The sequence below is a fragment of the Hippopotamus amphibius genome, chromosome 13, assembly GCF_030028045.1.
Source record: "Hippopotamus amphibius kiboko isolate mHipAmp2 chromosome 13, mHipAmp2.hap2, whole genome shotgun sequence".
NCBI lineage: Eukaryota > Metazoa > Chordata > Mammalia > Artiodactyla > Hippopotamidae > Hippopotamus > Hippopotamus amphibius.
Genome location: NC_080198.1, coordinates 1951410 through 1974668, shown reverse-complemented (window position 1 = coordinate 1974668; position 23259 = coordinate 1951410). Strand labels below are relative to the sequence as shown.

Here is a 23259-nt window from a genome sequence, read left to right as displayed (position 1 = left end):
CCACAAATGCTAGAGGAACTTTTCTAAGCGGGAAACATAAGAGAAGAAAAGGACCTACAGAAACAAAAACAAAACAATTAAGAAAATGGTAATAGGAACATACATCTCGATAATCACCTTGAATGTAAGTGGACTAAATGCCCCAACCAAAAGACACAGACTGGCTGAATGGATACAAAACCAAGACCCATATATATGCTGTCTACAAGAGACCCACTTCAGACTTAGGGACATATACAGACTGAAAATGAGGGGATGGAAAAGATATTCCATGCAAATGGAAATCAAAAGAAAGCTGGAATAGCGATACTCACATCAGATAAAATAGACTTTAAAATAAAAAATGTTACAAGAGACAAGAAAGGACATTACATAAAGATCAAGGGATCCATCCAAGAAGAGGAGATAACAATTATAAATATATATGCACCCAATATAGGAGCACCTCAATACACAAGGCAAATGCTAACAACTATGAAAGAGGAAATCGACAGTAACACAATCATAGTGGGGGACTTTAACACCCCACTCACACCAACGGACAGATCATCCACACAGAAAATTAACAAGGAAACACAAGCTTTAAATGACACAATAAATCAGCTTGATTTAATAGACATCTATAGGACATTACATCCAAAAACAGCAGATTACACATTCTTCTCAAGTGCACAGGATAGATCACATTTTGGGTCATAAATCAAACCTTGGTAAATTCAAGAAAATTGAAATCATATCAAGCACCTTTTCTGACCACAACGCTATGAGATTAGAAATCAATTACAGGAAAAAAACTGTAAAAAGCACAAATACATGGAGGCTAAACAATACGCTACTAAATTACCAAGAGATCACTGAAGAAATCAAAGAGGAAATCAAAAATACCTAGAGACAAATGACAATGAAAACACAATGATCCAAAACCTATGGGATGCAGCAAAGGCAGTTCTAAGAGGGAAGTTTATAGCGATACAATCCTACCTCAAGAAACAAGAGAAATCCCATCTAACTTTACACCTAAAGAAACCAGAGAAAGAAGAGCAAACAAAACCCAAAGTTAGTAGACGGAGAGAAATCATAAAGATCAGAGCAGAAATAAATGAAATAGAAACAAAAAAAAATAGCAAAAAATCAATAAAACTAAAAGCTGGTTCTTTGAGAAGATAAATAAAATCAATAAATCTCTAGCAAGACTCATCAAGAAAAAGAGGGAGAGGACTCAAATCAATAAAATTAGAAATGAAATAGGAGAAGTTACAAAGGACACTGCAGAAATAAAAAGCACCATAAGAGACTACTACAAGCAACTATATGCCAATAAAATGGAAAACCGGGATGAAATGGACAGATTCTTAGAAAGGTATAAACTTCCAAGACTGAATCAGGGAGACATAGAAAATATGAACAGACCAATCACAAGTAATGAAATTGAAACTGTGATTAAAAATCTCCCAACAAACAAAAGTCCAGGACCAGATGGATTCACAGGTGAATTTTATCAAACATTTAGAGAAGAGCTAACACCCATCCTTCTCAAATTTTTCCAAAACATTGCAGAGGAAGGAACACTCCCAAACTCATTTTATGAAGCCACCATCATCCTGATACCAAAACCAGACAAAGATACTACAAAAAAAGAAAACTACAGACCAATATCACTGATGAATTTAGATGCAAAAATCCTCAACAAAATACTAGCCAACAGAATCCAACAACACATTAAAAGGATCATATACCATGATCAAGTGGGGTTTATCCCTGGAATGCAAGGATTCTTCAATATATGCAAATCAATCAATGTGATACACCATATTAACAAATTGAAGGATAAAAACCACATGATCATCTCAATAGATGCAGGAAAAGCTTTTGACAAAATTCAACACCCATTTATGATAAAAACTCTCCAGAAGGTGGGCAGAGAGGGAACCTACCTCAACACAATAAAGGCCATATATGACAAACCCACAGCAAACATCATTCTGAATGGTGAAAAACTGGAAGCATTCCCTCTAAGATCAGGAACAAGACAAGGATGTCCACTCTCGCCACTACTATTCAACATAGTTTTGGAAGTCCTTGCCACAGCAATCAGAGAAGAAAAAGAAATCAAAGGAATCCAAATTGGAAAAGAAGAAGTAAAACTGTCACTGTTTGCAGATGACATGATACTATACATAGAAAACCCTAAAGATGCCACCAGAAAACTACTCGAGCTAATCAATGAATTTAGTAAAGTTGCAGGATACAAAATTAACACACAGAAATCTCTTGCATTTCTATACACTAACAATGAAAGATCAGAAAAGAGAAATTAAGGATACAATCCCATTCACCATTACAACAAAAAGAATAAAATACCTAGGAATAAACCTAACCAAGGAGGTAAAAGACCTGTACTCAGAAAACTATAAGACACTCATGAAAGAAATCAAAGAAGACACAAACAGATGGAGGGACATACCATGTTCTTGGATTGGAAGAATCAACATTGTGAAAATGACTATATTACCCAAAGCAACTTACAGATTCAATGCAATCCCAATCAAATTAGCAATGGCATTTTTCACAGAACTAGAACAAGAAATCTTACGATTTGTATGGAAACACAAAAGACCCCGAATAGCCAAAGCAATCTTGAGAAGGAAAGACGGAGATGCTGGAGTCAGGCTTCCTGACTTCAGGCTATACTACAAGGCTACAGTGATCAAGACAGTATGGTACTGGCACAGAAACAGAAATATAGATCAACGGAACAGAATAGAAAGCCCAGAGATAAACTACGGTCAACTAATCTATGACAAAGGAGGCAAGGATATACAATGGAGAAAAGGCAGCCTCTCCAATAAGTGGTGCTGGGAAAACTGGACAGCTACATGGAAAAGAATGAAATTAGAACACTTCCTAACACCACACAGAAAAATAAACTCCAAATGGATTAAAGACCTAAATGTAAGGCCAAGACACTATAAAACTCCTAGAGGAAAACATAGGAAGAACACTCTTCGATGTAAATCACAGCAAGATCTTTTCTGATCCACCCCCTAGAGTAATGGAAATAAAAACAAAAATAAATAAGTGGGACCTAATGAAACTTCAAAGCTTCTGCACAGCAAAGGAAACTATAAGCAAGACGAAAAGACAACCCTCAGGATGGGAGAAAATATTTGCAAACGAATCAACAGACAAAGGATTAATCTCCAAAATATATAAACAGTTTATCCAGCTCAATATCAAAAAAACAAACAACCCAATCAAAAAATGGGCAGAAGAACTAAATAGGCATTTCTCCAAAGAAGACATACGGATGGCCAGGAGGCACATGAAAAGCTGCTCCACATCGCTAATTATTAGAGAAATGCAAATCAAAACGACAATGAGGTATCACCTCACACCAGTCAGAATGGGCATCATCAGAAAATCGACAAACAGTGAATGCTGGAGAGGGTGTGGAGAAAAGGGAACGCTCTTGCACTGTTGGTGGGAATGTAAATTGATACAGCCACTATGGAAAACAGTATGGAGGTTCCTTGAAAAACTGAAAATACAACTACCACATAACCCAGCAATCCCACTACTGGGCATATACCCAGAGAACACCATCATTCAAAAAGACACATGCACTCCAATGTTCACTGCAGCACTATTTACAATAGCCAGGACATGGAAGCAACCTAAATGTCCATCAACAGATAAATGGATAAAAAAGATGTGGTACCTACATACAATGGAATATTACTCAGCTGTGAAAAGCAAGGAAACTGGGACATTTGTAGAGACATGGATGGACCTAGAGACTGTCATACAGAGTGACGTGAGTCAGAAAGAGAAAAACAAATATTGTATATTAACGCATATATGTGGACTACAGAAAAATGGTACAAATCAACCAGTGTGCAAGGCAGAAATAGAGACACAGATGTAGAGAACAAACATGGACACCAAGTGGGGAAAGGGGGGAGGTTTGGGGGGGGATGAATTGGGAGATTGGGATACCCAATTGTACATTCTAAATATATGCAGTTTATTGTAAAAATAAAAAGTTAAAAAAAATTAAATGAACATTCCTATGGGAGAAAAAAAAAGATGTGGTACATATATATACAATGGAATGTTACTCAGCCCTAAAAAGAATGAAATAATGCCATTTGCAGAAACATGGATGGACCCAAAGATGATCATACTAAGTGAAGTCAGACAGAGACAAGGATCATATGAGATCACTCCTACGTGAATCTAAAAAAATGATACAAAGCAGAAACAGACGCACAGACGTAGAAAAGAGACTTATGGTTATCAAAAGGGACAGCAGCAGAGGAGAGAGAAATTAGGAGGTTGGGATGAACATACGCACCCTACTGTGTATAAAATACATAAACAAGGACCTACTGTAGAGCACAGGAAGCTATACTCAATAGCTTGTAATAACCGATAACTGAGGGGCTTCCCTGGTGGCGCAGTGGTTAAGAATCCGCCTGCCAATGCAGGGACCACGGGTTCCATCCCTGGCCCGGGAAGATCCCACATGCCGCGGAGCAACTAAGGCTGTGCGCCACAACTAGTGAACCTGTGCTCTAGAGCCCGTGAGCCTCAACTACTAGGCCTGCGCACCACAACTACTGAGCCTGAATGTTGCAACTACTGAAGCCCACTCGCCTAGAGCCCATGCTTTGCAACAAGAGAAGCCACCACACTCAGAAGCCCGCGCACTGCAGTGAAGAGTAGCCCCCGCTCACCAGTTAGAGAAAGCAATGAAGACCCAACGCAGCAAAAAACAAGGAAACAAACAAAACAAACAACCTATGATGGAAAAGAACCTGAAAAAGAACATATATGACTGAATCACTTTGCTGTACTCTTGAAACTAACACAACATTGTGAATTAACTATATTTCAATTTAAAAAACTGATATAAAAAAAAGATAGTCCATCTTAAAAAAAATTGGAGGACTTTTCTCTGACCTTACTCTTGGGGTTCAACCTGTTTTGGCCAATAAAATGTTTGCAGGTAGGAGGTGCCCAAGACCTGAAGAGTGCTGGGGTGCCTGGACTTGCCCTCTTGTGCGTCCTGCCTTTCCATGACAGGCATGTGTGTGGGGTGCCTACACGTCTGAGAGGAGGAGGAGACACAGCAGCAGAGCAGAGCTTCTACAGGGAGCCCCGCCTAGACCCGCTGGCTGGCTCACCCACAACAGGGATTTCTGTTTGAAGCCAGTGAAATGTGGAGTTGTTTGCATCTGTTACATGGCATTTTTCGGCAGTACCTAATTCACTATTTTTGCACTCAGAGATTTTGATTCAGTAATTTGAGAATCTGTATTTAACAAGGAATTAGATGGCGCACAACCAGCTTATAGGGGAAAAAAGGCCTTAACCTCTCCCTCATTTCCTTACTTGCAAAAAGCAGAAATAACATCACCTGCTTCTCAGGGTTTGGAGAGGATTAAGTCTGTGAAGCACATACAACCGCTTCCTTGCCTGGCCCACAGCGGGCCCTAAGATGGCAGCTTCCTTCCAGACCTCTGTTGCTGGCATCCGCCACCCCACTTAGGGGAGGCCGCGGAGGGAGCACAGGTGCCCTAAACTCCTGGGAGAAGGTCACTGGTACACGCCGTCTCTGCTCTAACACTCACCCGCAGTCGCTGGGAAGGCCAGCGAGATGATGAACTTGCAGGGGACGGTGTGGGGCACGTCGGAGTCGAAGGTGCTGGCGGGCCCTTCTGAGGACTCGCTGCTGCACGGGTGGTCGGTGTCCGACTCCTGGGCCCAGGCCCTGACCGGCAGGTGCTCCTCCACGTCACACTCGCTCCCCGACGGGTAAAAGCTGCCCGTGGAGGACGCGGGACCCACGCTCACCTGGTCCTCATCCCCCCACTCCCAGGCGTGCAGCGACATGATGCAGGGCGGCCCAGTGGCCGGCACTCCCGGCTGCAAGGAGATAAAGGCACTGTTGTCGCCACTACTGCTCCCAGGAGGGAAGCCTTGCCTCTTGCAGGCGACCCCCCACCCCGCCGGGTGACTTGTCCTGTCCCGGGCCGAGCAGCCAAGGCTCAGACACGGCCTGGCACACTGCGGACACTCAGTAAGTATCAGATGAACCACAGAGAATGGCGCGGTCAGTAATCGTGATCGGCGGCAAAGCCAGTTTCTCCAAATCGAGTCCCGAGTCCCGCCCTCCCGGCCCGGCTGTTCCCCCTTTCGCGATGAAAGGTGATGATCACTCAGCACGTCCGGAGTGCCTGCGCCAGGTGAGAGCCATTCCCCAGGAACCACGGGCGGGGGGCACAGGTTAGCGGCGCCGAAGCACAGTGTGGGTTTGCTGTTTGGGGGCCGCACGCTCAAGAGCCTGGTGAGGCCAAGGAGGGCGAGGACCCCAGGGCAGGACCCGAACCCGAACCCGAGGCATTGCGTGCTGGGCGCAGGGCACCGGCGCCCTCCATGGAAGCCGCACGCCAGCGAGCGCTAAGCAGGGGCTGCCCGCTGGAGCCGGCCCCGGGGCGGCGGGGGTACCTGCGGCGCCTGTGAGCCGGCGCGCTGGGCTCCGACGGCGGCGTCGGCAGGCGCTCCCGGCAGCCGCGCAGCCGCCCCGGCGAGGAGGCTCCGGGGACGCGGTGGGTCCGCCGCGCAGGGAGGCCGGCGTGTGGCGGTTGCTAGGAGACGCGCGCGGCCGCGCCCCCGGGGGCGGGGCTCCCGCCGCGGCCGCGGGTCCCGGGCCGGGCGCGCGCACAGGGTCGGGCCGAGACGCGTCCCCAAAGCGCAGAACCAGCTGCCTTCAGTTATTCGCTCATCCATTCCGTCTTTTTTCTTTTTTTTTTTAAGATTTTTTTGATGCGCACCATTTTTAAAGCCTTTATCGAATATGTTATGATATTGCTTCTAAGTTTTTTATGTTTTGGGTTTTTGTTTTGTTTTGTTTGGCTGCGAGGCATGTGCGACCTTAGGCTCCCCGACCAGGGATCGAACTCGCACCCCCTACATTGGAAGGGGGAGCCAACCACTGGCCCGCCAGGGAAGCCCCCGTCCATTCAGTGTTTAAGGAATTCCCGCTCTGAACGTCAGCGCCTATTAGGCGCCTGAGCCTTACCTGCAGTACAGGGGAGCGGCGTCGTGGGCTCCCCACTGCAGCTCCATCAGCCCCTGCCTCCCGTTCTTTGGTGAAGGCAAAGGAAGCTCTGGGTTCTGCAAACTCAGACCACCCCACCCCACCCCACCCCTCTCTCACAGAGGCTCTCCGCTTCCGTCACTGAGGTCCTTAAAATACGAGAATTCTGTTTAGTGATCACGAGCCCCAGACTCAGAGACGAGGAACCTGGGGCTTCGAGAGGTGACGCGACCTGCCTGAGGTCACAGGTATACAGCAGCACTGGGCTGAAATCCAGACTACCTGACACCCTGCCCCCGCCCCAGCCAAGGGAGCCCAGGCTGGGGCTCCCCACGTAGACCACGGATCCCCAAAGGGCAGAGGGACACGCCACAGAGGCAACGACCCGAGGGGTCGGGGCAGGCTTCACAGAGGAGGTGACAAAAGCCAAACTGGGAGCTTTGCCAGGCGAGGTAAGCGAGAGAAGGCATTCTAGGCAGAGGAAACAGCACACGCAAAGGCCAAGTGCAGTGGAAATGCATGGTAAGTTCAGGGACGGGATGATGCGGCCGGAGCGGCAGCGGGTGGGGCCTCCGGAACAACACCCCGGCAGGAGCTTGTCAAGAGAATGGAAGCCAAGCCGCCACACACTTAGCTGCTGCAGAAACTGAGACTCTGAGACGCGACGTATCTGTGGCCAAAGAGCAACACTGTGACCCCACGCCCCCTGCCCCCCAGTGCCCGCCTCCCTAGACTCCCCCGCCCCCGGGGCTGGGGCAGTAGTTCAGTATTCCAGGATGCTGCCCACGGATCCTCCAATATTCCTCAGGCTCAATCAGTCTAAAAACAATTGAGCCTCAAGAACAGCTGTGAGGGGAGGTCACCAAATGAGTTGAGGTCCCCTGGGGAGAAGGACTCGCGTTCTCACCAGTGAACGCCATGACACCTTCTCCAGCAGCCTGCACACACCGCCCATGAGCGAGGAAGTGCTGAAAAGGCACACAGGGTTGGAAGGGGAAAGGCTACTAGGATACACCAGCTCCTAAAAGCTCCATTACCAAGCGCAGGGCAGTGACACCACCCTCCCTGGGAGAGACAGCAGGCCTCCTGCCGTCGCGTGCCACCTGCTGCTTTTGCTCCAAAAGGTCCTCAATCACAGTTACCAAGGGCAGCAGCAGCCAGTCTCCCCAGCATCTCCTGTGGGGCGGCCCTGAGCTCAGGGTCGAGAGGCCACAGATCTTAGACCACAGAGCCTTGGTCCTAGACGTGCCTGAGAATCACCCAGGATCACGTCAAAACGTCAATCCTGAGGCTCCACTCCAGGCTCGTGGAGTTGATTCTCCAGAGGTGGGGCTTAGAAATCGGCGATGGGTTGTATTTTCCAAACACCTCTATAGAGTCCCTCCCACCCTCCCTTCTCACAGAGTGATGTCAACACTCTTCACATCCCCTGGTGGGACAAGTGCCCTCCCCCTTGAACCCAGACAGAACTCTGGGACCACCTCCGCCAACAGCATAGGGTGGAAGTGACAGTGTGACACCTGAGGCCAGGTCATGCAAATTCCATGCACGTCTGCCTTGCTCTTCGGGGCGCTCATGCTAGGAACGCAGCACCATGTTGTGAGGAAGCCCAAGCAGCTTCATGCAAAGGCCACATGTAGATGCTCTGGCCAACAGCCAGCTGAGTTCCCAGCCAGCCACTAGCCTCACTGCCAGACATGTGACAGCTGGACTTCAGATGATTCCAACACCAGCCTTTGAGTCACCTGGCTGATACCACATGTAGCAGAAACCGACTGCCCCCACGAAGCCCTCTCTAAATAGCAGATTTATCGGCAAAGTAAGTGATTGTCCTAAGCCACTAAATTTGGGGGCTGCCGCACAATGGCAAATGAGACAGAACCCTTATTTGTTAAAGTTACCTCCACCAAGATCCCGCTGCACAGCCAAGGTGTGGAACCACTGCCCTGAGGGAGGCAGTGTCCAGCTCAGGAGCTGGGCATCATGGGATGGAACCAGGGCCAAGTGTGCCACCTGGCACTCAGGTGTGAGGGGTGGGTCCACAACCTTCCCCCAGCCAGCAAAGTCAAAGGAAAGGAAAGGGAGCATTTGTTTCAATTGTCTTATTGCCGCATGACAAAGCACCCCAAACACTCAGTGGGTAAAACCACAGCCACTGGTCATTGCTCACAGTTGTGTGGGCCGGGTGGGTGGTGCTGCGCGAGTGCGCCTGGGCTCACTCACTGGGCTGTACTCACGTGGGGGGTCGACAGGGCTGCAAGGTCCAAGCTGGCCTCGCCCACATGTCTGGTGGTGGGTGCCGCTGCCTAGGCATCTCAGTTCCCCTCCACGTGGCCCCTCCCCCTCCCCCAGGCTGGAGTGGCTTCCGCAGACGGCGTTCCCAGGGCAGGGTTCCAAGAGGGCCAAGGTGGAAGCTGCAAGGGCTCTTGAAACCTAGGCTTAGAACCAGCATGGTGGCACTTCCGCCACAGCCCAAGGGGACGAGGAACAGGCTCTGCCTCTGGGCAGGAGGCAGGGCAAAGTCACATTGCAAAGGGGCAGCTGGTGGACGGCAGCAATCTAGGGCAATCTGTCCCTGCTTCCTTCTTCCTCCCGGGCAGTGGAGCCCCAAAGCTCCCACGGGCGCCCAGAGAGCTTTCTGAAGTTATCCCAAGACCCTGGCAGTTGGAAGCATACATCCATCTTCTTGTCACCCCGCTCCTAAGCAAAGTGCACCCGCCCTTTACAACAGCTTTACTGAGGTATATTCTATATCATACAATCCACCCATTTCAAGTGTAAATTCAATGATTTTAATAACTTCACCAAGTGGTGAAATCATCACTATAAGTAAGTTTTAGAACAGTTTCATCTTCCTAATAAGATCCTTCGTGCACAAGTTTTACCCAAAAGTACTATAATTAATTATCCCAGCTCCAGACAACCATTTATCTGCTGTCTGTCTCTAAAAATGTGCCTTTTTCTGAACATTTCATGTAAATGGAGCCATTCAATCTGTGGTCTGGCTCTGTGACTGGCTTTTCTCACCGAGCGTCACAGGTTCTGGGGTTCACTCATGTTGCAGCATCTGTCAATACTCCACTCCCTCTCACGGCTGAATAATATCCCATCGTATGAGAGACCACTTTGTCCGTCCATCAGTTCACGGACGCTGGGGTTGGACATGGAGACATTTAAGAAAAGTGCTGCTGTGAACACTCACACGAACACCTCTGCGGACAGACGTTTCCATTTCCCTCGGGGAGAGGCACCGAGGCGTGGGAGCTCCACGTGTACTTCAAGCTTTATGCTTGTCCTTTACTGCCAAACTGTCCTCCAGTGTGGCTGCAGCATTTCACATCCCACCAGCACCGTGTGCGGGTTCCTGTTTCTCCACATCCTATTTATTCTTGTGAGGGTGAGCTAGTCTCTCGCTGAGGTCCTGTTTCGTATTTCCCTAATGCCTCACGGTACTGGGATCTTTTCTCATGCTTACTGGCCATCCATATATCTTCTTTGGGGCGATGTCTGTCCCTGTCTTTCACCCATTTTTCGACTGGGTTCTTTGTCTTCTTATTGAGCTGTTGGAGTTCTTTGTCAATTCTGAATACAAGTCCCAAACTGGCCATGTGTTTCATCAACATTTTATCCCAGTCCGTTTGTCCTGTCATTTGGTGATGGTGTCTTTACCATTGCACTTTGAAGTGCAAAAGTTCTGAATTTTGATGAGATGCAGTGTATTGATTGTTTTCTTTTTTTGGACCATGTGTTTGGTGTTGTAGCTAAGAAATCTTTCCCTAACTCAGGCCCCTTTTTTCCTTTTGCTTTTTTTTTTTGCCATACTGCACAGCTTGCAGGATCTTCCCCGACCAGGGATTCAACCCAGGCCCCCAGCAGTGGAAGCACCAAGTCCTAACCACGGGACCTCCAGGGAATTCCCTCAGGCCCATTTAATAGGGAAAAGTAAAACAGTGTGTGAATGCTATAAGCAACTCCCCTAGTCAGGACTCCTAAAAACGTAAAAGTTTTGACACTAGAAATGATGGCCCTTGAACAATCCCAGACACTCCAGGGGACTATAGAGAAAGACACAAACTTTCTGAAAAACAGTCTGACAACATCAAGAGCTTATAAAGTATCCACACTCCCCAGGCCCACGAGGAATCACCCAGGAGACAGAGCCAATGGTTCAGTGTTGTTTGAATACAGAAAAACCACAAAGCACATCAATGTGCACCTGTGGGGATGACGAAACACCTCCCAGGTCAGTCCTGAGAGGGAGCAGGGACCAGCCTTCGAGAACAGCGTTACCCAGGAATGGTGATGATGACAGAGCCATTCAGGGAGATGGCTAATGTGCAAAGAAAGATCCCAACAGCCGCATTTCAGCTCATTTCTTTAAGTCAAGCTTAAGGAGGTACCACTGACATCCTGTAAAATTCACCCTCTTTTTAAAAATTAAAAAAAATTTTTTATTGGAGTATAGTTGCTTTGCAATGTCGTGTTACTTTCCACTGTACACAAATTTACTCTTTCTAAGTGTTTCGACAGATATATAGTCACGTAACCACCGTCCCAATGAAGACATAGAATGTTTCCGTCACCCCCTAGAATGCGTGCAAAACACCTAACAACAAATACATCAGAAGAACTCTGTGTTCTCCTCTTGTTGTCAGCTGGGGGATGATTTTTGCTTTTTAGCATTCTTCTGGGCTCTTTCAAGACACTGTGAACAATGTACTACTTGGAATGGCTCAAACAATACTGAGCTGACTTCAGAAAAATCACTTCTCTGCCGGGGCCTCCGCTCTCCCCCACGCAGACACACACCCATCCCCCAGCTCACACAAAAGCGCAGGAGACCTCTGAGTTTGCTCTCTTCGAACCTTAAACAAAAACCTTGTGGGTCCAACTGGGATGATTTCAGAAGCGCCTGGTAACACCGCCCAGCAGACAGACAGGCCTGACAGCTCCCTATTATCAACCCAGACTCCCCTGCCCCGCGGAGCTGCGGGGGGCGAAGCCCAGGCGACGGTTCTGTGGCTGGCGAGGTATTTAAAGGCTTCCTTTTCAATACTGACTGGCCCAGAAAAGTTCCTGTTCAAAGTATTCCTTCCGCCAAAGCAGTCGCCAGCTGCAGGGGCAGGGGCAGTGTCGCCTGGGCCAACAGCTCTCAGCATTCACATGCAATCAAGTCCGATTCACCTGCAGACATGCGGCTCACAAGTCCAGAGCCGAGTCCCAGCGCCCCGTTTTTTTGCTTTTAATATTTTATTTATTTACTTATTTATTTATTTGGCGGCACCAGGTGTGAGTTGTGCCACGCAGGATCTTCGTTGCTACATGTGGGATCTTTAGTTGCAGCCTGTGGGATCTTTGGTTGTGGCCTGTGGGATCTAGTTCCCTGACCAGGGATCGAACCCCAGCCGCCTTCGGAGCATGGCATCTTAGCCACTGGACTACCAGGGAAGTCCCCAGAGTCCTGTTCTAAATGCAAACAGCAACCCTCCAAGCGGTGTACACGAGGCCGACAGTTGAGGAAATCTGCCTCTCGGTGCCGCAAGAGCGGGTGACAGTTCCCCGTGCAGGGCACAGGCATCAGGTTAGGAGACTGCTGCACCTCTCTTGTCAAAAAAAAAAAAAAAAAAAAAAGGAAAAGGAAAAGCAGCCCTACATTCACCTGAGAGGCTGATTTTTCTTTCATTTTCCAGAAAGCTGTTCTAAGGCACCAGAGGAAATGTTGGTTACCTGGTAGCCTAACCCCAGTTCAGAGATGGAAGGCTGGTCACAGGGCCAACTCACCATCTCCGGGCACAAACAGATGGGAAGACGGACAACCACCGCTTTCCTACCCGGCATCCCCCCCACCCCCACCCCCCAACACACGCAGAGCTTGGAGAGCAAGGGTCCAGCTCAGATGGGTTTCTATCCAGTGGGACGGCCCTAACGCATCCCCTCACTTCTCCGAGCTGGGTTTTCCTCTGCTCTAGTTATCACATAAGGCCCTTTGCACCAGCCCTGGTGGAGCAAGAAGGGGTGTTGGCAACCCAGTAGCTGAATTTAAGCGGAGGGGGGCTTCTGGGAACTTACGTGGGTAGAGGGCCGTCCTAGCGAACTAGCTGGGCTACCCTAGAAAGGCTTTCAGGGGAGAAAGGGTGGAGTGACACGTGGGCCTGGAGACACGCCCCCAGCAACCCGACCAGGCGGCCACCCTCCAGCCCCTCCCCAGCTTCCTATCCTGCGCCCACCCCTCGCCCGGTCTGGGACAACTCTCTGCACAACGCCGGTGGGCACAGAGTGGGGGAGTTGAAAGCGGACAGACCCGGGAATGGGAGGAAAGGAGAAGATGCCAGGAACGCCCCGGGAGTGATGAGGGGAGAAGCGTGCAAGGGTCACCGAGATAAGCGAGATCCGGAGGGAGACCAGGCAGCGGCGGCCCCGCGCGGGTCCCGGGGCTCCTAGGTTCCCTATTCCAGCCCCCTCCAAGCCAACCCGTGTAAACACAGACGCCCGGCCAGGCCGGCGCAGCTGCTGGACGCGGCCCTCGGCGCCGCGCCAACCAGACCGCCGCCGCTCAGCCCCTCCTTTCCAGAATCTCTGGGGCCGCCCCTGGAAGCGGCGGGGCGGAGGCACCGGAGCAGCGGCTCTCGGCGGCGATGGAGCCCAGCGGCCCGGGCGCGGAGACCAGCATGGAAGGCGCGGCGGGCGACCCGTACCAGCGGCCGGCGCGGCGCACGCAGTGGCTGCTGAGCGCCCTGGCGCACCACTACGGGCTGGACCGCGGCGTGGAGAACGAGATCGTGGTGCTGGCCACCGGCCTGGACCAGTATCTGCAGGAGGTCTTCCACCACTTGGACTGCCGAGGCGCTGGCCGCCTGCCGCGCGCCGACTTCCGCGCGCTCTGCGCGGTGCTGGGGCTGCGCGCCGAGGAGGCCGCCGCCGCCGCTGGGGAGGCCGCCGGGGATACGGCCGCCGAAGACACGAACTCCGGGGGTGGGATCGCTGGGGACACGGCCGCCGGGGTGGCCGCCAACGGCGACGCGGACGTGGAGGAGGAGGCGCGCCTGGCGCTGCGCGCGGAACCGCCCGAGCTCACCTTCCGCCAGTTCCACGCGCGCCTGTGCGGCTACTTCGGCGCCCGCGCCGGGCCGCGCCTGCCCCGCGGTGCCCTCAGCGAGCACATCGAGACGCAGATCCGCCTGCGCCGCCCGCGCCGCCGCCGCCGCGCCGCCCGCACGCCCGGCCTCGACGGCGGCCCCGACGGCGGCCCGGACAGCGAGCGCCTGGCGCGACTGGAGGAAGAAAACAGCAGCCTGCGCGAGCTGGTGGAGGACCTGCGGGCCGCGCTGCAGAGCAGTGACGCGCGCTGCCTAGCGCTGCAGGTGCGCCGGGCCCGGGGCGAGCGGGGGGCGGGGGGCGGCTGACAGGAGGCTGGCTGCAGGGCCCCGACTGCGCAGGGGAAGACGAAGGGGGGGGGGAACGGCAGCCCCCCCACTGCAGCCCACTCGCTTCCTGTCCTATCCCACTCCACTCCACTCCGACGCACTCCGGTCCCCTCCCCTACTCACATGACCCATTGCACCCCCCAAAACTCCAGTCCCTCCGAGAAACACCCCACCCACACACACAGCCCAACTCATCCTCCCCTCTGACGCAGCCGTGGACCCTTCCCAGGAAACCTGGGCAGGCTCACGTATGCCTCTTGAGCTCTCCGCAGTGCCAGGCTTCCAGGGGGCCCAGGAGGTAAGGTGTGAGGAAGGCCCTGTCCCCACCCTCAAGGAGCTCCCTACCTAAGCGAGCATATGCGTAGCTCTGCGCGGTCATTCAACAAACACTGGTTGGCCTCCTTCAGAGCCAGGCCTGGCGTTTTTCGTGCTAAACAGGCAGTGTCACTGTCGATCAGGCAGGCACTGGCCACCAGCGCTGTGGGGTCCAGTCAGCGAGCAAGGCAAGGACCCAGCCTAAGTATCTGCGATTCACTCAACAAGCACTTAAGCCCTGTGCCCAGCCGTGTGCCGAAGGTGATGCCTGAGGGGCGGAGGTGGGGGTGGTGTTCAGATGAGGACCAGAACAGCCTCTGCCCCAAAGGACCCCAGGCCAGGAGGGAGCTGACGGGGTATTAACCCTTCCCGCCCCCAACACAGCCCAGACACAGCCCCGAGGGGTAGAGGGGCCGGGTAACGCACGGGGTGCAAGGTGCGGATTTCAGCGGCCCCTGGGCATCGGAGACGCTGAGTCTAGGGCGGAAAGGACTGCCATCATGTGCAGTGAGATCGTCCCGGGTCATTCGTTCTCCAAGTATTTAGTGAGCACCTACTGTGTGTCGGGCCTGCTTCAGGCGTCGGACGCACAGCAGTAAAACTAGGGAAGAAAAGCGCAGCCTCGAGGCAGGACCGGGCACGCGCCCAGGAGGCGCGCGAGGAGGGCTCCCGGGTCCAGGGGTGCAGGCGCACGGGGGCGGGGGGCCCCGAGGCGGGCAGAGAAGAGCGCGGGTGCGCCAGGGGCCGCAGGCGGGCTCTGCGCCTCAGTGGCCCTCACCCACGAAAAGGTAGAGCTGGGGGGGTGGGGGGGAAGGCGGGCACGCGCGCCACGCATGCGCTCTGGGCCGGGTGGCTCCCACGCGAGGCGCTCACCGCCCGCCCCATCGCGCTGTCCCGGCAGGTCGGCCTCTGGAAGAGCCAGGCGGGCACCCGGGAGGCGGCGCGCGGCGGGCCCGAGGCGGCGGCGCGGGAGCTGCGGCAGGCGCGGGGCGCGCTGGCGGCGGCCGAGGCGCGCGCGGGGCGGCTGCGCTGGGGCCAGGCCGAGGTGCGGCGGCGCGCGGAGGAGGCCCGGCGGGCCGTGCTGCGCAGCCTGGGCCGCGTGCGCGAGCTCGAGGCGCTGGCGCGCCAGGTGCCGGGCCTGCAGCGCTGCGTGCGGCGGCTGGAGGGCGAGCTGCAGCGCTACAGGTGAGCCGGCGCGCGGGTGCCCCAGGTCCCACCCTGCTCTCCCGAACCTCAGGCGTGCTTTCTTCCTCCCCACACGTTCTCACGTCCCCCTGGTTGTTCACGCGTTCGTGTATCCACCCACCCGTCCATCTACCCATCCATCCATGCACCCACCCATCTCTTCCTCCCTCCACCCCTCCACCCACCCAGCCAGCCAGCCCCTCCCGCCACCCATCCATCCACCCACCCACCCCTCCCTCCCTCCACCCACTCATCCCTCCCTCCCTCCACCCACTCATCCCTCCTTCCATCCATCTGTCCATGGGCCTATTCACCCACAAAGTCCCCCCATTTGCCTACTCACTGGTGGCAATAGGGTATCTTTGTTCTTATTTGTTCTTCGATTGGATCAGTGCAATAATGATGATAAGAGCTAACATTTACCGAGCACCTAGCGTGTGCCCGGCTCGGAGCTAAGCACTGACCTAACTCACTGGGTCCTCACAGCCGCCAGCCCTGCGAGGTAGGTGCCACCACGGCCCCATTCTCCAAGTGAGGAAGCAGATGTGCAGTGAACCCTTGTGCTGGCTTCACCAGGGCAGGAAGCTGGGCTTGGCACCAAGGTTCAAAACGTGGCAGGGCCTCTGACAGCTGAGTGACTCTGGGCAAGTCCTGGCCCCCAGGAGCCCCTGTTTCCTCTTGGGTGGAACAGAGACTGGCGTCCCTGCCTGCCAGGGTGGCTGTGAAGAGGCAGTGAGGTCCTGCCTGGCTCACTTAGGTGCTCAGTAAACAAAACTCCCTCCCATTCCAATCACAAGGCACCAGGCCTGCCTTCCACAGTTACTCAAGACCAGCTCTGTTGAGGGACTGTGCGGGGCACCGGGGGTGTCACTGTGAGCAAGACATTCTGAAATCCTTGCCCTGAGCAGTACCCGCGAGCATATGAGGGCCGCACGTGAGCGGATGTGTGGCCGCAGGACCCGTGTCACGCCTGCTGCAGGCTCAGCCAGCACCGGAAGGCCTGACGTGGGAGAGGAGCGTGGAGGGCGGGACGTCATCTGGTGAGATAGGCCAGGGATGGGGAGAAGGGAGCGCGTGCTGGAACATGGGAACAGTGTGGGCAAAGCTGCAGAGGCAGGAGGGACCCTGGCCCGGTCCAGAAGCTAAAAGAGTGGCTGGAGGGGTAGAGCTGCAGAGGCCGGCAGAGGCCAGGCCGACCCCGAAGGCTGTGGTGAGGATGTCAGCCTTTTCCTCAAGAAAGCATGAAGCCATGGGAAAGTTCTAAGGGCCGACAGGAACAGAAATGCATTGCAAAGACAATCACCCTGGCTACAGCTGTAACAAGAAGATGGAAGGAGAGGAGAAGGGCAGGAGACAGTGGGAGCCCGGTGAGGGGCTGCTGCCCGCCTCCAGCCTGAACGCAAGGTGGTCTGGCCCAGAATGGTGGGCAGGGCAGCCAGAAGAGGTGGCTCTGAACCTAGTTCCTCACCAGGGCGACCAACATCCTTGACTTCTGAGGTGCTCCCAGCGGGGAGACAAGAAGGCACCATGGTGGAGGGAGGAGGCCGGCTCTGGGCTAACCTCCTGCAGCTCCAAATGTTTGGACAGTCACTTCCTGTTTGCATAGCTGATCAGCTGAAGAGCAGGGCCCATTGGCTTGAGGCCCGTGTCCAGCCTTGGAACTTTCTCCAAGAAGAGAAATAAAGGGTCTCTTCTTTCTTTTGTCCTAAAGTAACTGGCCTTTACAGCACGATTGTAAAAGTAACTCCAAATACTGGGATAGCTCTTTACCGGAGAAAACGTGGATTCAAAGCCAATGCAGTACTTAATCCTCACGAGCACTCCATCTTACAGGTTGTGGGAAGTGACGCTCTGAGAAGTTAAGTGACATACCCGAGGCCACACAGCCAGAATGTGGAAAAGGAAGGTCTGTCTTCCCCCATAGCCTGTGTTCTTTCTTTCTTTCCACTTTACCTTTTTTGTTGTTGACTCTTGGTTACAAGATGGCTGCTGCACCTCCAGGCCTCATGTCTGCTGTCCAGGCATAAGAAGGACCAGTGATTTTGGGGGTGGGAAGGATTTTCTTCTCGTGAGCTTTTCCTTTATATTCAGGGAGAGAGGCTCCCCCTCCTCCCGCCGGAACTTACACCTCCGTTAACTTGGCCAGAACTGCATCACGTGGCTGCCCCTACCTGCAGGAGAGTCTGGTGATATTGATGCCCCAAACAAAAGTGAGGCTTTCTTAGGAAGGAAAAAGGAGGCTCCAAAGGAGATGCCCAGTGAATGAGGAAACCAAGGACCAGAGAGTGACCTTCACAGAGTGATCAGGTGGTGACTGTCACTTGTTTCCCTGCCCGTACACCTCACCCAGCCCTAAGAGCAAACCTCCTCTCCCCTATTTCTGTAGTCAAAGCTCGCAGGTCTGTGGGGTGACTTGCCCCCAAAGCTCTCCCTCTTTGAAGAAAGGAAAGGGCAGGGGATAGTACGGCCGAGAACACTAGTCACGTAGCCACGCTCGAGGCTTCCAGAACTCAGCTGAGCTTCCCACCTTCAAATCAAACCTCCTTCCCCTTCTCTGCCTCAAGTGCTGTCGCAGCAACTCTCTTCCTCGGTGCTCAGGCTTCTATTTAGTTCTCTCTCGAACCTGCACCTTCTTTCCCTCCCCCACTCAGTCCTTTGTTGTAGGTTCTACCCAGTTCCTGCCCCATTTCTCGGGGAACCCTCCTGCTGTCACGTCTCTCTGGGGTTACTGTAGCCCCGAGCTCGCCCAGCTCTTCCTGCCGTGGTGATGAGTTCCCGGCGTGCTCTGTGATTGCTGCCCGTGAGCCTGGCTTTGGCAGAAGCCGGGATCCTGCAGGGTCCCCTGATCACCAGGGTTGTGGAGATCCCCCTCTGCCTCCACCAGGGCCTGACTCTGGCCCGGCTTCTAGACGCGTTTCCCAGCTCAGGGTTTCTCAGGTGGTGAGACGTTGAGCTCTACACATTAGGATACCATCCCAAGGCCCGTCCGGGGGCTTTCTGGCTCTGTCCGTGGATGAGACAGCCCCTGGGCAGCCCCAGGCTTCAGGCAGGGGCCTCCTCGTCTTCTCTCAGCACACAGGGTCTCCTGGCCCTTCCCCACCCAGGCATCATAACCCCAGCCCTGCCCCCTCAGGGGCATTTCGGCTCCATCTCCTGGTCCCCACACAAGCTGGGCATCTCACCTTCTTGTTTTTGACCTTGATTCTGTATTCTTTCCAATGGTTGTATTTTATCCAGCGCTTCTGTGTGTCTGTAGATAGAAAGGGAGGCTCCCATAGCACCTCCATCCGCCATCCTGACCAGGGACCTAAGAGAACAGACAGCAAATATTTAAGCCACTGGAGACACTCCTGTATTCGTCCCACATTTTCTAAGTGCCTTCCGCGGACAAAGACCTGCACGGGTTCCCTGGGTACAGAGAGCTGGCACAGGCACGCCCACTGCCCTCTGGGGGTCTCCTGGGCCCAAGCGGAGCAGGCCGTGAACACGCACGTTGAGACACAGACATGCTTTGTGCAGAGGGGCCCCAAGGGAGCAACTGCTGCTTTCAGAACCATGGGAGTCCTGGATCGGATACAAGCATTCGACGTGTCAGCACGGTCTGCAGCCTCCTGGAGCTCGGCAAAGCCCCTGGGCTCACCCAGTCAGCCCAGCCTGCGGGGAAGGCTTGCCCCGTCCACCACAAGCCCATCAGCCTGCTCCGGGCCTCTGCTTCCCACAGCTGGTCTCCTGGCTCTCACACCACCCCGTCCCAGACAGGGGACAGCTCCTCCAAATCCCACACGACAGTCCTCCTCCCAGCACATCTGTGGGCACAGTAACCCTGACAGATGACCCAGAGGCGAAGACGTGGATTACGCTGCAACGATGCAAATAGTTTCACGTGGAACATTTAACATCACAATTCATACTATGTCATTGAACCCCCCATCCAGCTAGTTTCCCTGTTACTTCTCCAGAACTACAGCCAACCACTCTCCATCCTTCTCTCCTGTTTTCTCTTGCTTCCTATCAGCCAGGTCTCTTAGATGAGTGCCAGAAAGCCTGACTCAAACTGACTTGCTTAAAAAAGAAGTTGGCTCTTAGTAAAGTTCAGGCATGTCCTGCTTCAGGCATGGCTGGATCCAGGTACTCAAACACTGTCACCGGGATATGGAAGCTCTGCTTCACTCTTAGGCAAGTTCTCACCCCTGGCAGCCTCTGGGGCACTTACATCTCCAAAGTTCCAAGTCCGGTAAGGAAAGATCGTCTCTTGTCTGAGCTATCCCACTGGAGGCCAGGCTTGAGCCTCAACAGACCAACTTGGAAACATGCTCATCCTTCAACCCCTCAGGGGGCCATGATGAATTGATGCTCTGATTGGCCAAACTTTAGTCACTTACCCACCAGACATACACAGACCCACAGGCAACCCTGTCCAACTCTGGGACTGAGATCCTCCCAGGAGAATCACGGGAGCACGTATCCCAGACGTGTTACACCACACACACCCCTGCCTTTGCTCCTCTCCAGAACTCACAGCCCGAACCCCCTTTCTTGTCTCGGGAACAGCCCACCTGTGGCAACTGGAGGATCTCTGAGTGGAGGCCCCGGGAGAGAGCACGCTTAAACACGGGACAGGCGTGTCTCGGAGTCAGCTCTTCCAGGCTACTGAACGCTTGGTGCTGGCTGGGGGCACTCTGCACCCTCGCCAGCCCTGCCTGTCCTGGTGCTTCAGAACTTGCTGGGAGGATCAGCCGAAAGGGTCCTTACTGGCGGTCTCCTGGCCCAGCCCGTGAGCCCTCCGGGGCAGCACCCAGTCCAGGGCTCCCAGTGAGATGCAGGGAACAAGTGAACGGACAAACGAGCACATGGATGGAGGCAGCCTCAAAAACGTCTTGGCAGAAAGGGCACAGGCATGCAGGAGTCCAGCCCCAGCGGAGCCCTGAGGGGCCCAACAGCCTGATCCTGCTTCGAGGGGCACCACTCTCCACTCAGTGACTGGATTCTCTTGAAGCCCCACGTCTCAGCCATCTCCCTGTCCTGCCGCCCCCTGCTCTGCGCCACTGAGGAGATGCAGGGCCTTCAGGACACCAGGATAGGCAGCCTGGGGCCAGCACGGCTGGGCACGGGCTGGGCTGCAACGCCCAGAAAAGACAGAAAACCTAGCTCAGCTGGAGCGGGAGGAGGGGCCGCCGGTCTGGCCTCTGTGGCTTTGTTGTCCTTGCTGCGGAAGGATGGAAAGGCTGGGATGGGCAGGGCGGGTGGGGAAGAGGCGGGGAGGCCGAGGGCGGCTTACTGGGCTGGCCACAGAGATGAGGCCTTGGAGGGCCACCTCCTTTCTTCCGCCCCAGGGCCGCAGCCCGGCCTGATGGGGGGTGGGGGGCAGAGTCAGTGGGTCAGGAGGGAAGCGGATGGGCGGGGGGCAGCCGGCGGGTGGTCGGGGAGGCGCCATCTGGAACCGGGAGGAGGGTGGCTGTGGACCCCATTATCCTCAGGTGTGAGTGTGTGGGTGGCCTTTCTCCCCGGGGACAAGACCCCAGGGCTCACAAAGGGACACGGCTGGCTGGGCCCCTGCCCCGGCCCCCCTGGGGCCGTCGAGATGCAGGGGGGGCTCGGTGAGGGGGGCGCCCAGGCTCGGGAGGCCCAGCCCAACCTGGGTTTGAATGCCAGAGCTTCCAGGACTTTACGGTGGGCCCTTGAGCTGGTCCCTTCCCCTCTGCCAGCCTCGGTCACCGCATCTGTGAAGGGGGGTGGGGCCCCGTTCCCGGGATGTGTGCGTGGTCCGTGCGGTGGGGGCAGGGCGGTACAGGCTGAGGGCGCGGCGGGGGGTGCTGACCTGCGCAGGTCATTCTTGCTTCCGTGAGCCTCCATTTCCTCATCTGCAAAATGAGGGTGACAAGAATCATCATACGTCCCCTGCTTCACAGGGGATTTGAAGATAACGTGCCCCCATGCACAAAGCCCCTCGCGCAGCGCTCGGCACTGAGAAAAGTCTTGAGAAACGCTGGAGGTTTCTACTGGATTTGCCCCATCACAGCACCCCCAGAAACAGTAATGGTCGTGGTGGTTGGTGGTGTTGAAATGAATGGAGTCTGGCCCCAAAGAGCCCTCTGTGTGCGGAGACCACCACAAGCAGTGGACACGTCAGCTGAGTGTCAGGGTCCTACCAGCGCTGCAGAGTGGGGGCACGCACAGAGGAGGCGTGAGGGACGCTGGCTAGGGCATCTCTTGGGGGAATGCCATCATCTGAGCTGGGTGTTGAAGGATGAGTAGGAGTTTTCCAAGGTATCGCAGATTCAGGCTGCCATGACTACAAAGGCTTGGAGGTGTGAAGGGCTTGGTGCCTCTTGGGAACAGGAAGGCGTGCTGTGGCTGTCGGATCTGAGGTGGAAAGTGGCAGGAGAGGAAGCCGAAGGGCAGGTGAGGACGGCGAAGGGCCCTGAGGCACGAGGCCTTCGCCCCAGAGAACGAGGGAGACAGAGGAGGGCTTGACACAGGGAGTAAAGTGACCACTTTGAGCTTCATAGTGACCCTTCAGGCTGCCTGTGGAGGACAGATGGGCAGGAGGGGAGGCGAGAGGCAAGGAGGCGGGTGAGGAGGCTGTTTCTGGGTCCCGTGCCTGAGAAGGGATGCACCACCAGCCCCGCACCTGGAGGCTTACCTGGAGCTGGGCGGAGCCTCAGCCTGCCATTCCCCGTGCTAGGTCAGAGCCCTCTTCAAGAACCTTAGGATCTGCAGGGTGAAAAAGCCAAGAGAGCTGGAGGCAGCAGCCAGGGTGACAACGGGGACCCTCCTCCAGGTGGAGGCGTCAGCACGAGGTCACCCAGAGCGAGCCTCGCTGTCCTCACCTCATGCTGGGTTGGGGAGAGCAGACACAAGTGGGTTTCACCCCGGGATTAACAGAGCGCTCCGACGAATGGTGGAAACATTAGAGCAGCGTGGACCAGGTGGTGCGCCAGGACCCCAGGGGTCACTGGGAGCGAGCACTGTGCCTCGCGAACCTTACACGGTCACGGTCACAGTCGCAGACCGCCGGGAGCCCGGTTCAGCAAAGGATCCCACTGGGCACAGGCTGAAGAGGGGGTGTCAGGTGACTGTGGTCCCTCCTGACTCCTCAGGGTCCTGCCGGGGCACAGGAAGCCTTCGATGGGGACTTACTGGACCTTTTACCCCCCATTACATCACCCTGAAATTGCAACCAGAGTTTGCAAAGCCACATCATCTGGATCTAAACTCAAGTTCCATCTACGA

At 54.4% G+C, this 23259-nt stretch overlaps 2 protein-coding genes across 3 annotated transcripts in view; one reads left to right on the top strand and one right to left on the bottom strand.

The window, feature by feature from the left end:
• CFAP92 (cilia and flagella associated protein 92 (putative)) overlaps positions 1-5895 on the bottom strand; it is a 42927-nt gene extending 37032 nt beyond the window's left edge. Inside the window, exon 1 of the mRNA XM_057706313.1 lies at positions 5634-5895. Within this exon, the coding sequence (XP_057562296.1) occupies positions 5634-5895 (262 nt within the window). The remainder of the gene's footprint in view (positions 1-5633) is intronic.
• Positions 5896-13737: 7842 nt separating this feature from the next.
• Positions 13738-23259, top strand: part of EFCC1 (EF-hand and coiled-coil domain containing 1) — a 30564-nt gene continuing 21042 nt past the window's right edge. The window contains exons 1-2 of one of the 2 annotated variants that reach the window (XM_057704324.1): positions 13738-14463; positions 15743-16026. In XM_057704324.1, the coding sequence (XP_057560307.1) occupies positions 13738-14463; positions 15743-16026 (1010 nt within the window). The remainder of the gene's footprint in view (positions 14464-15742; positions 16027-23259) is intronic. The other variant, XM_057704323.1, reaches the window with a different exon arrangement.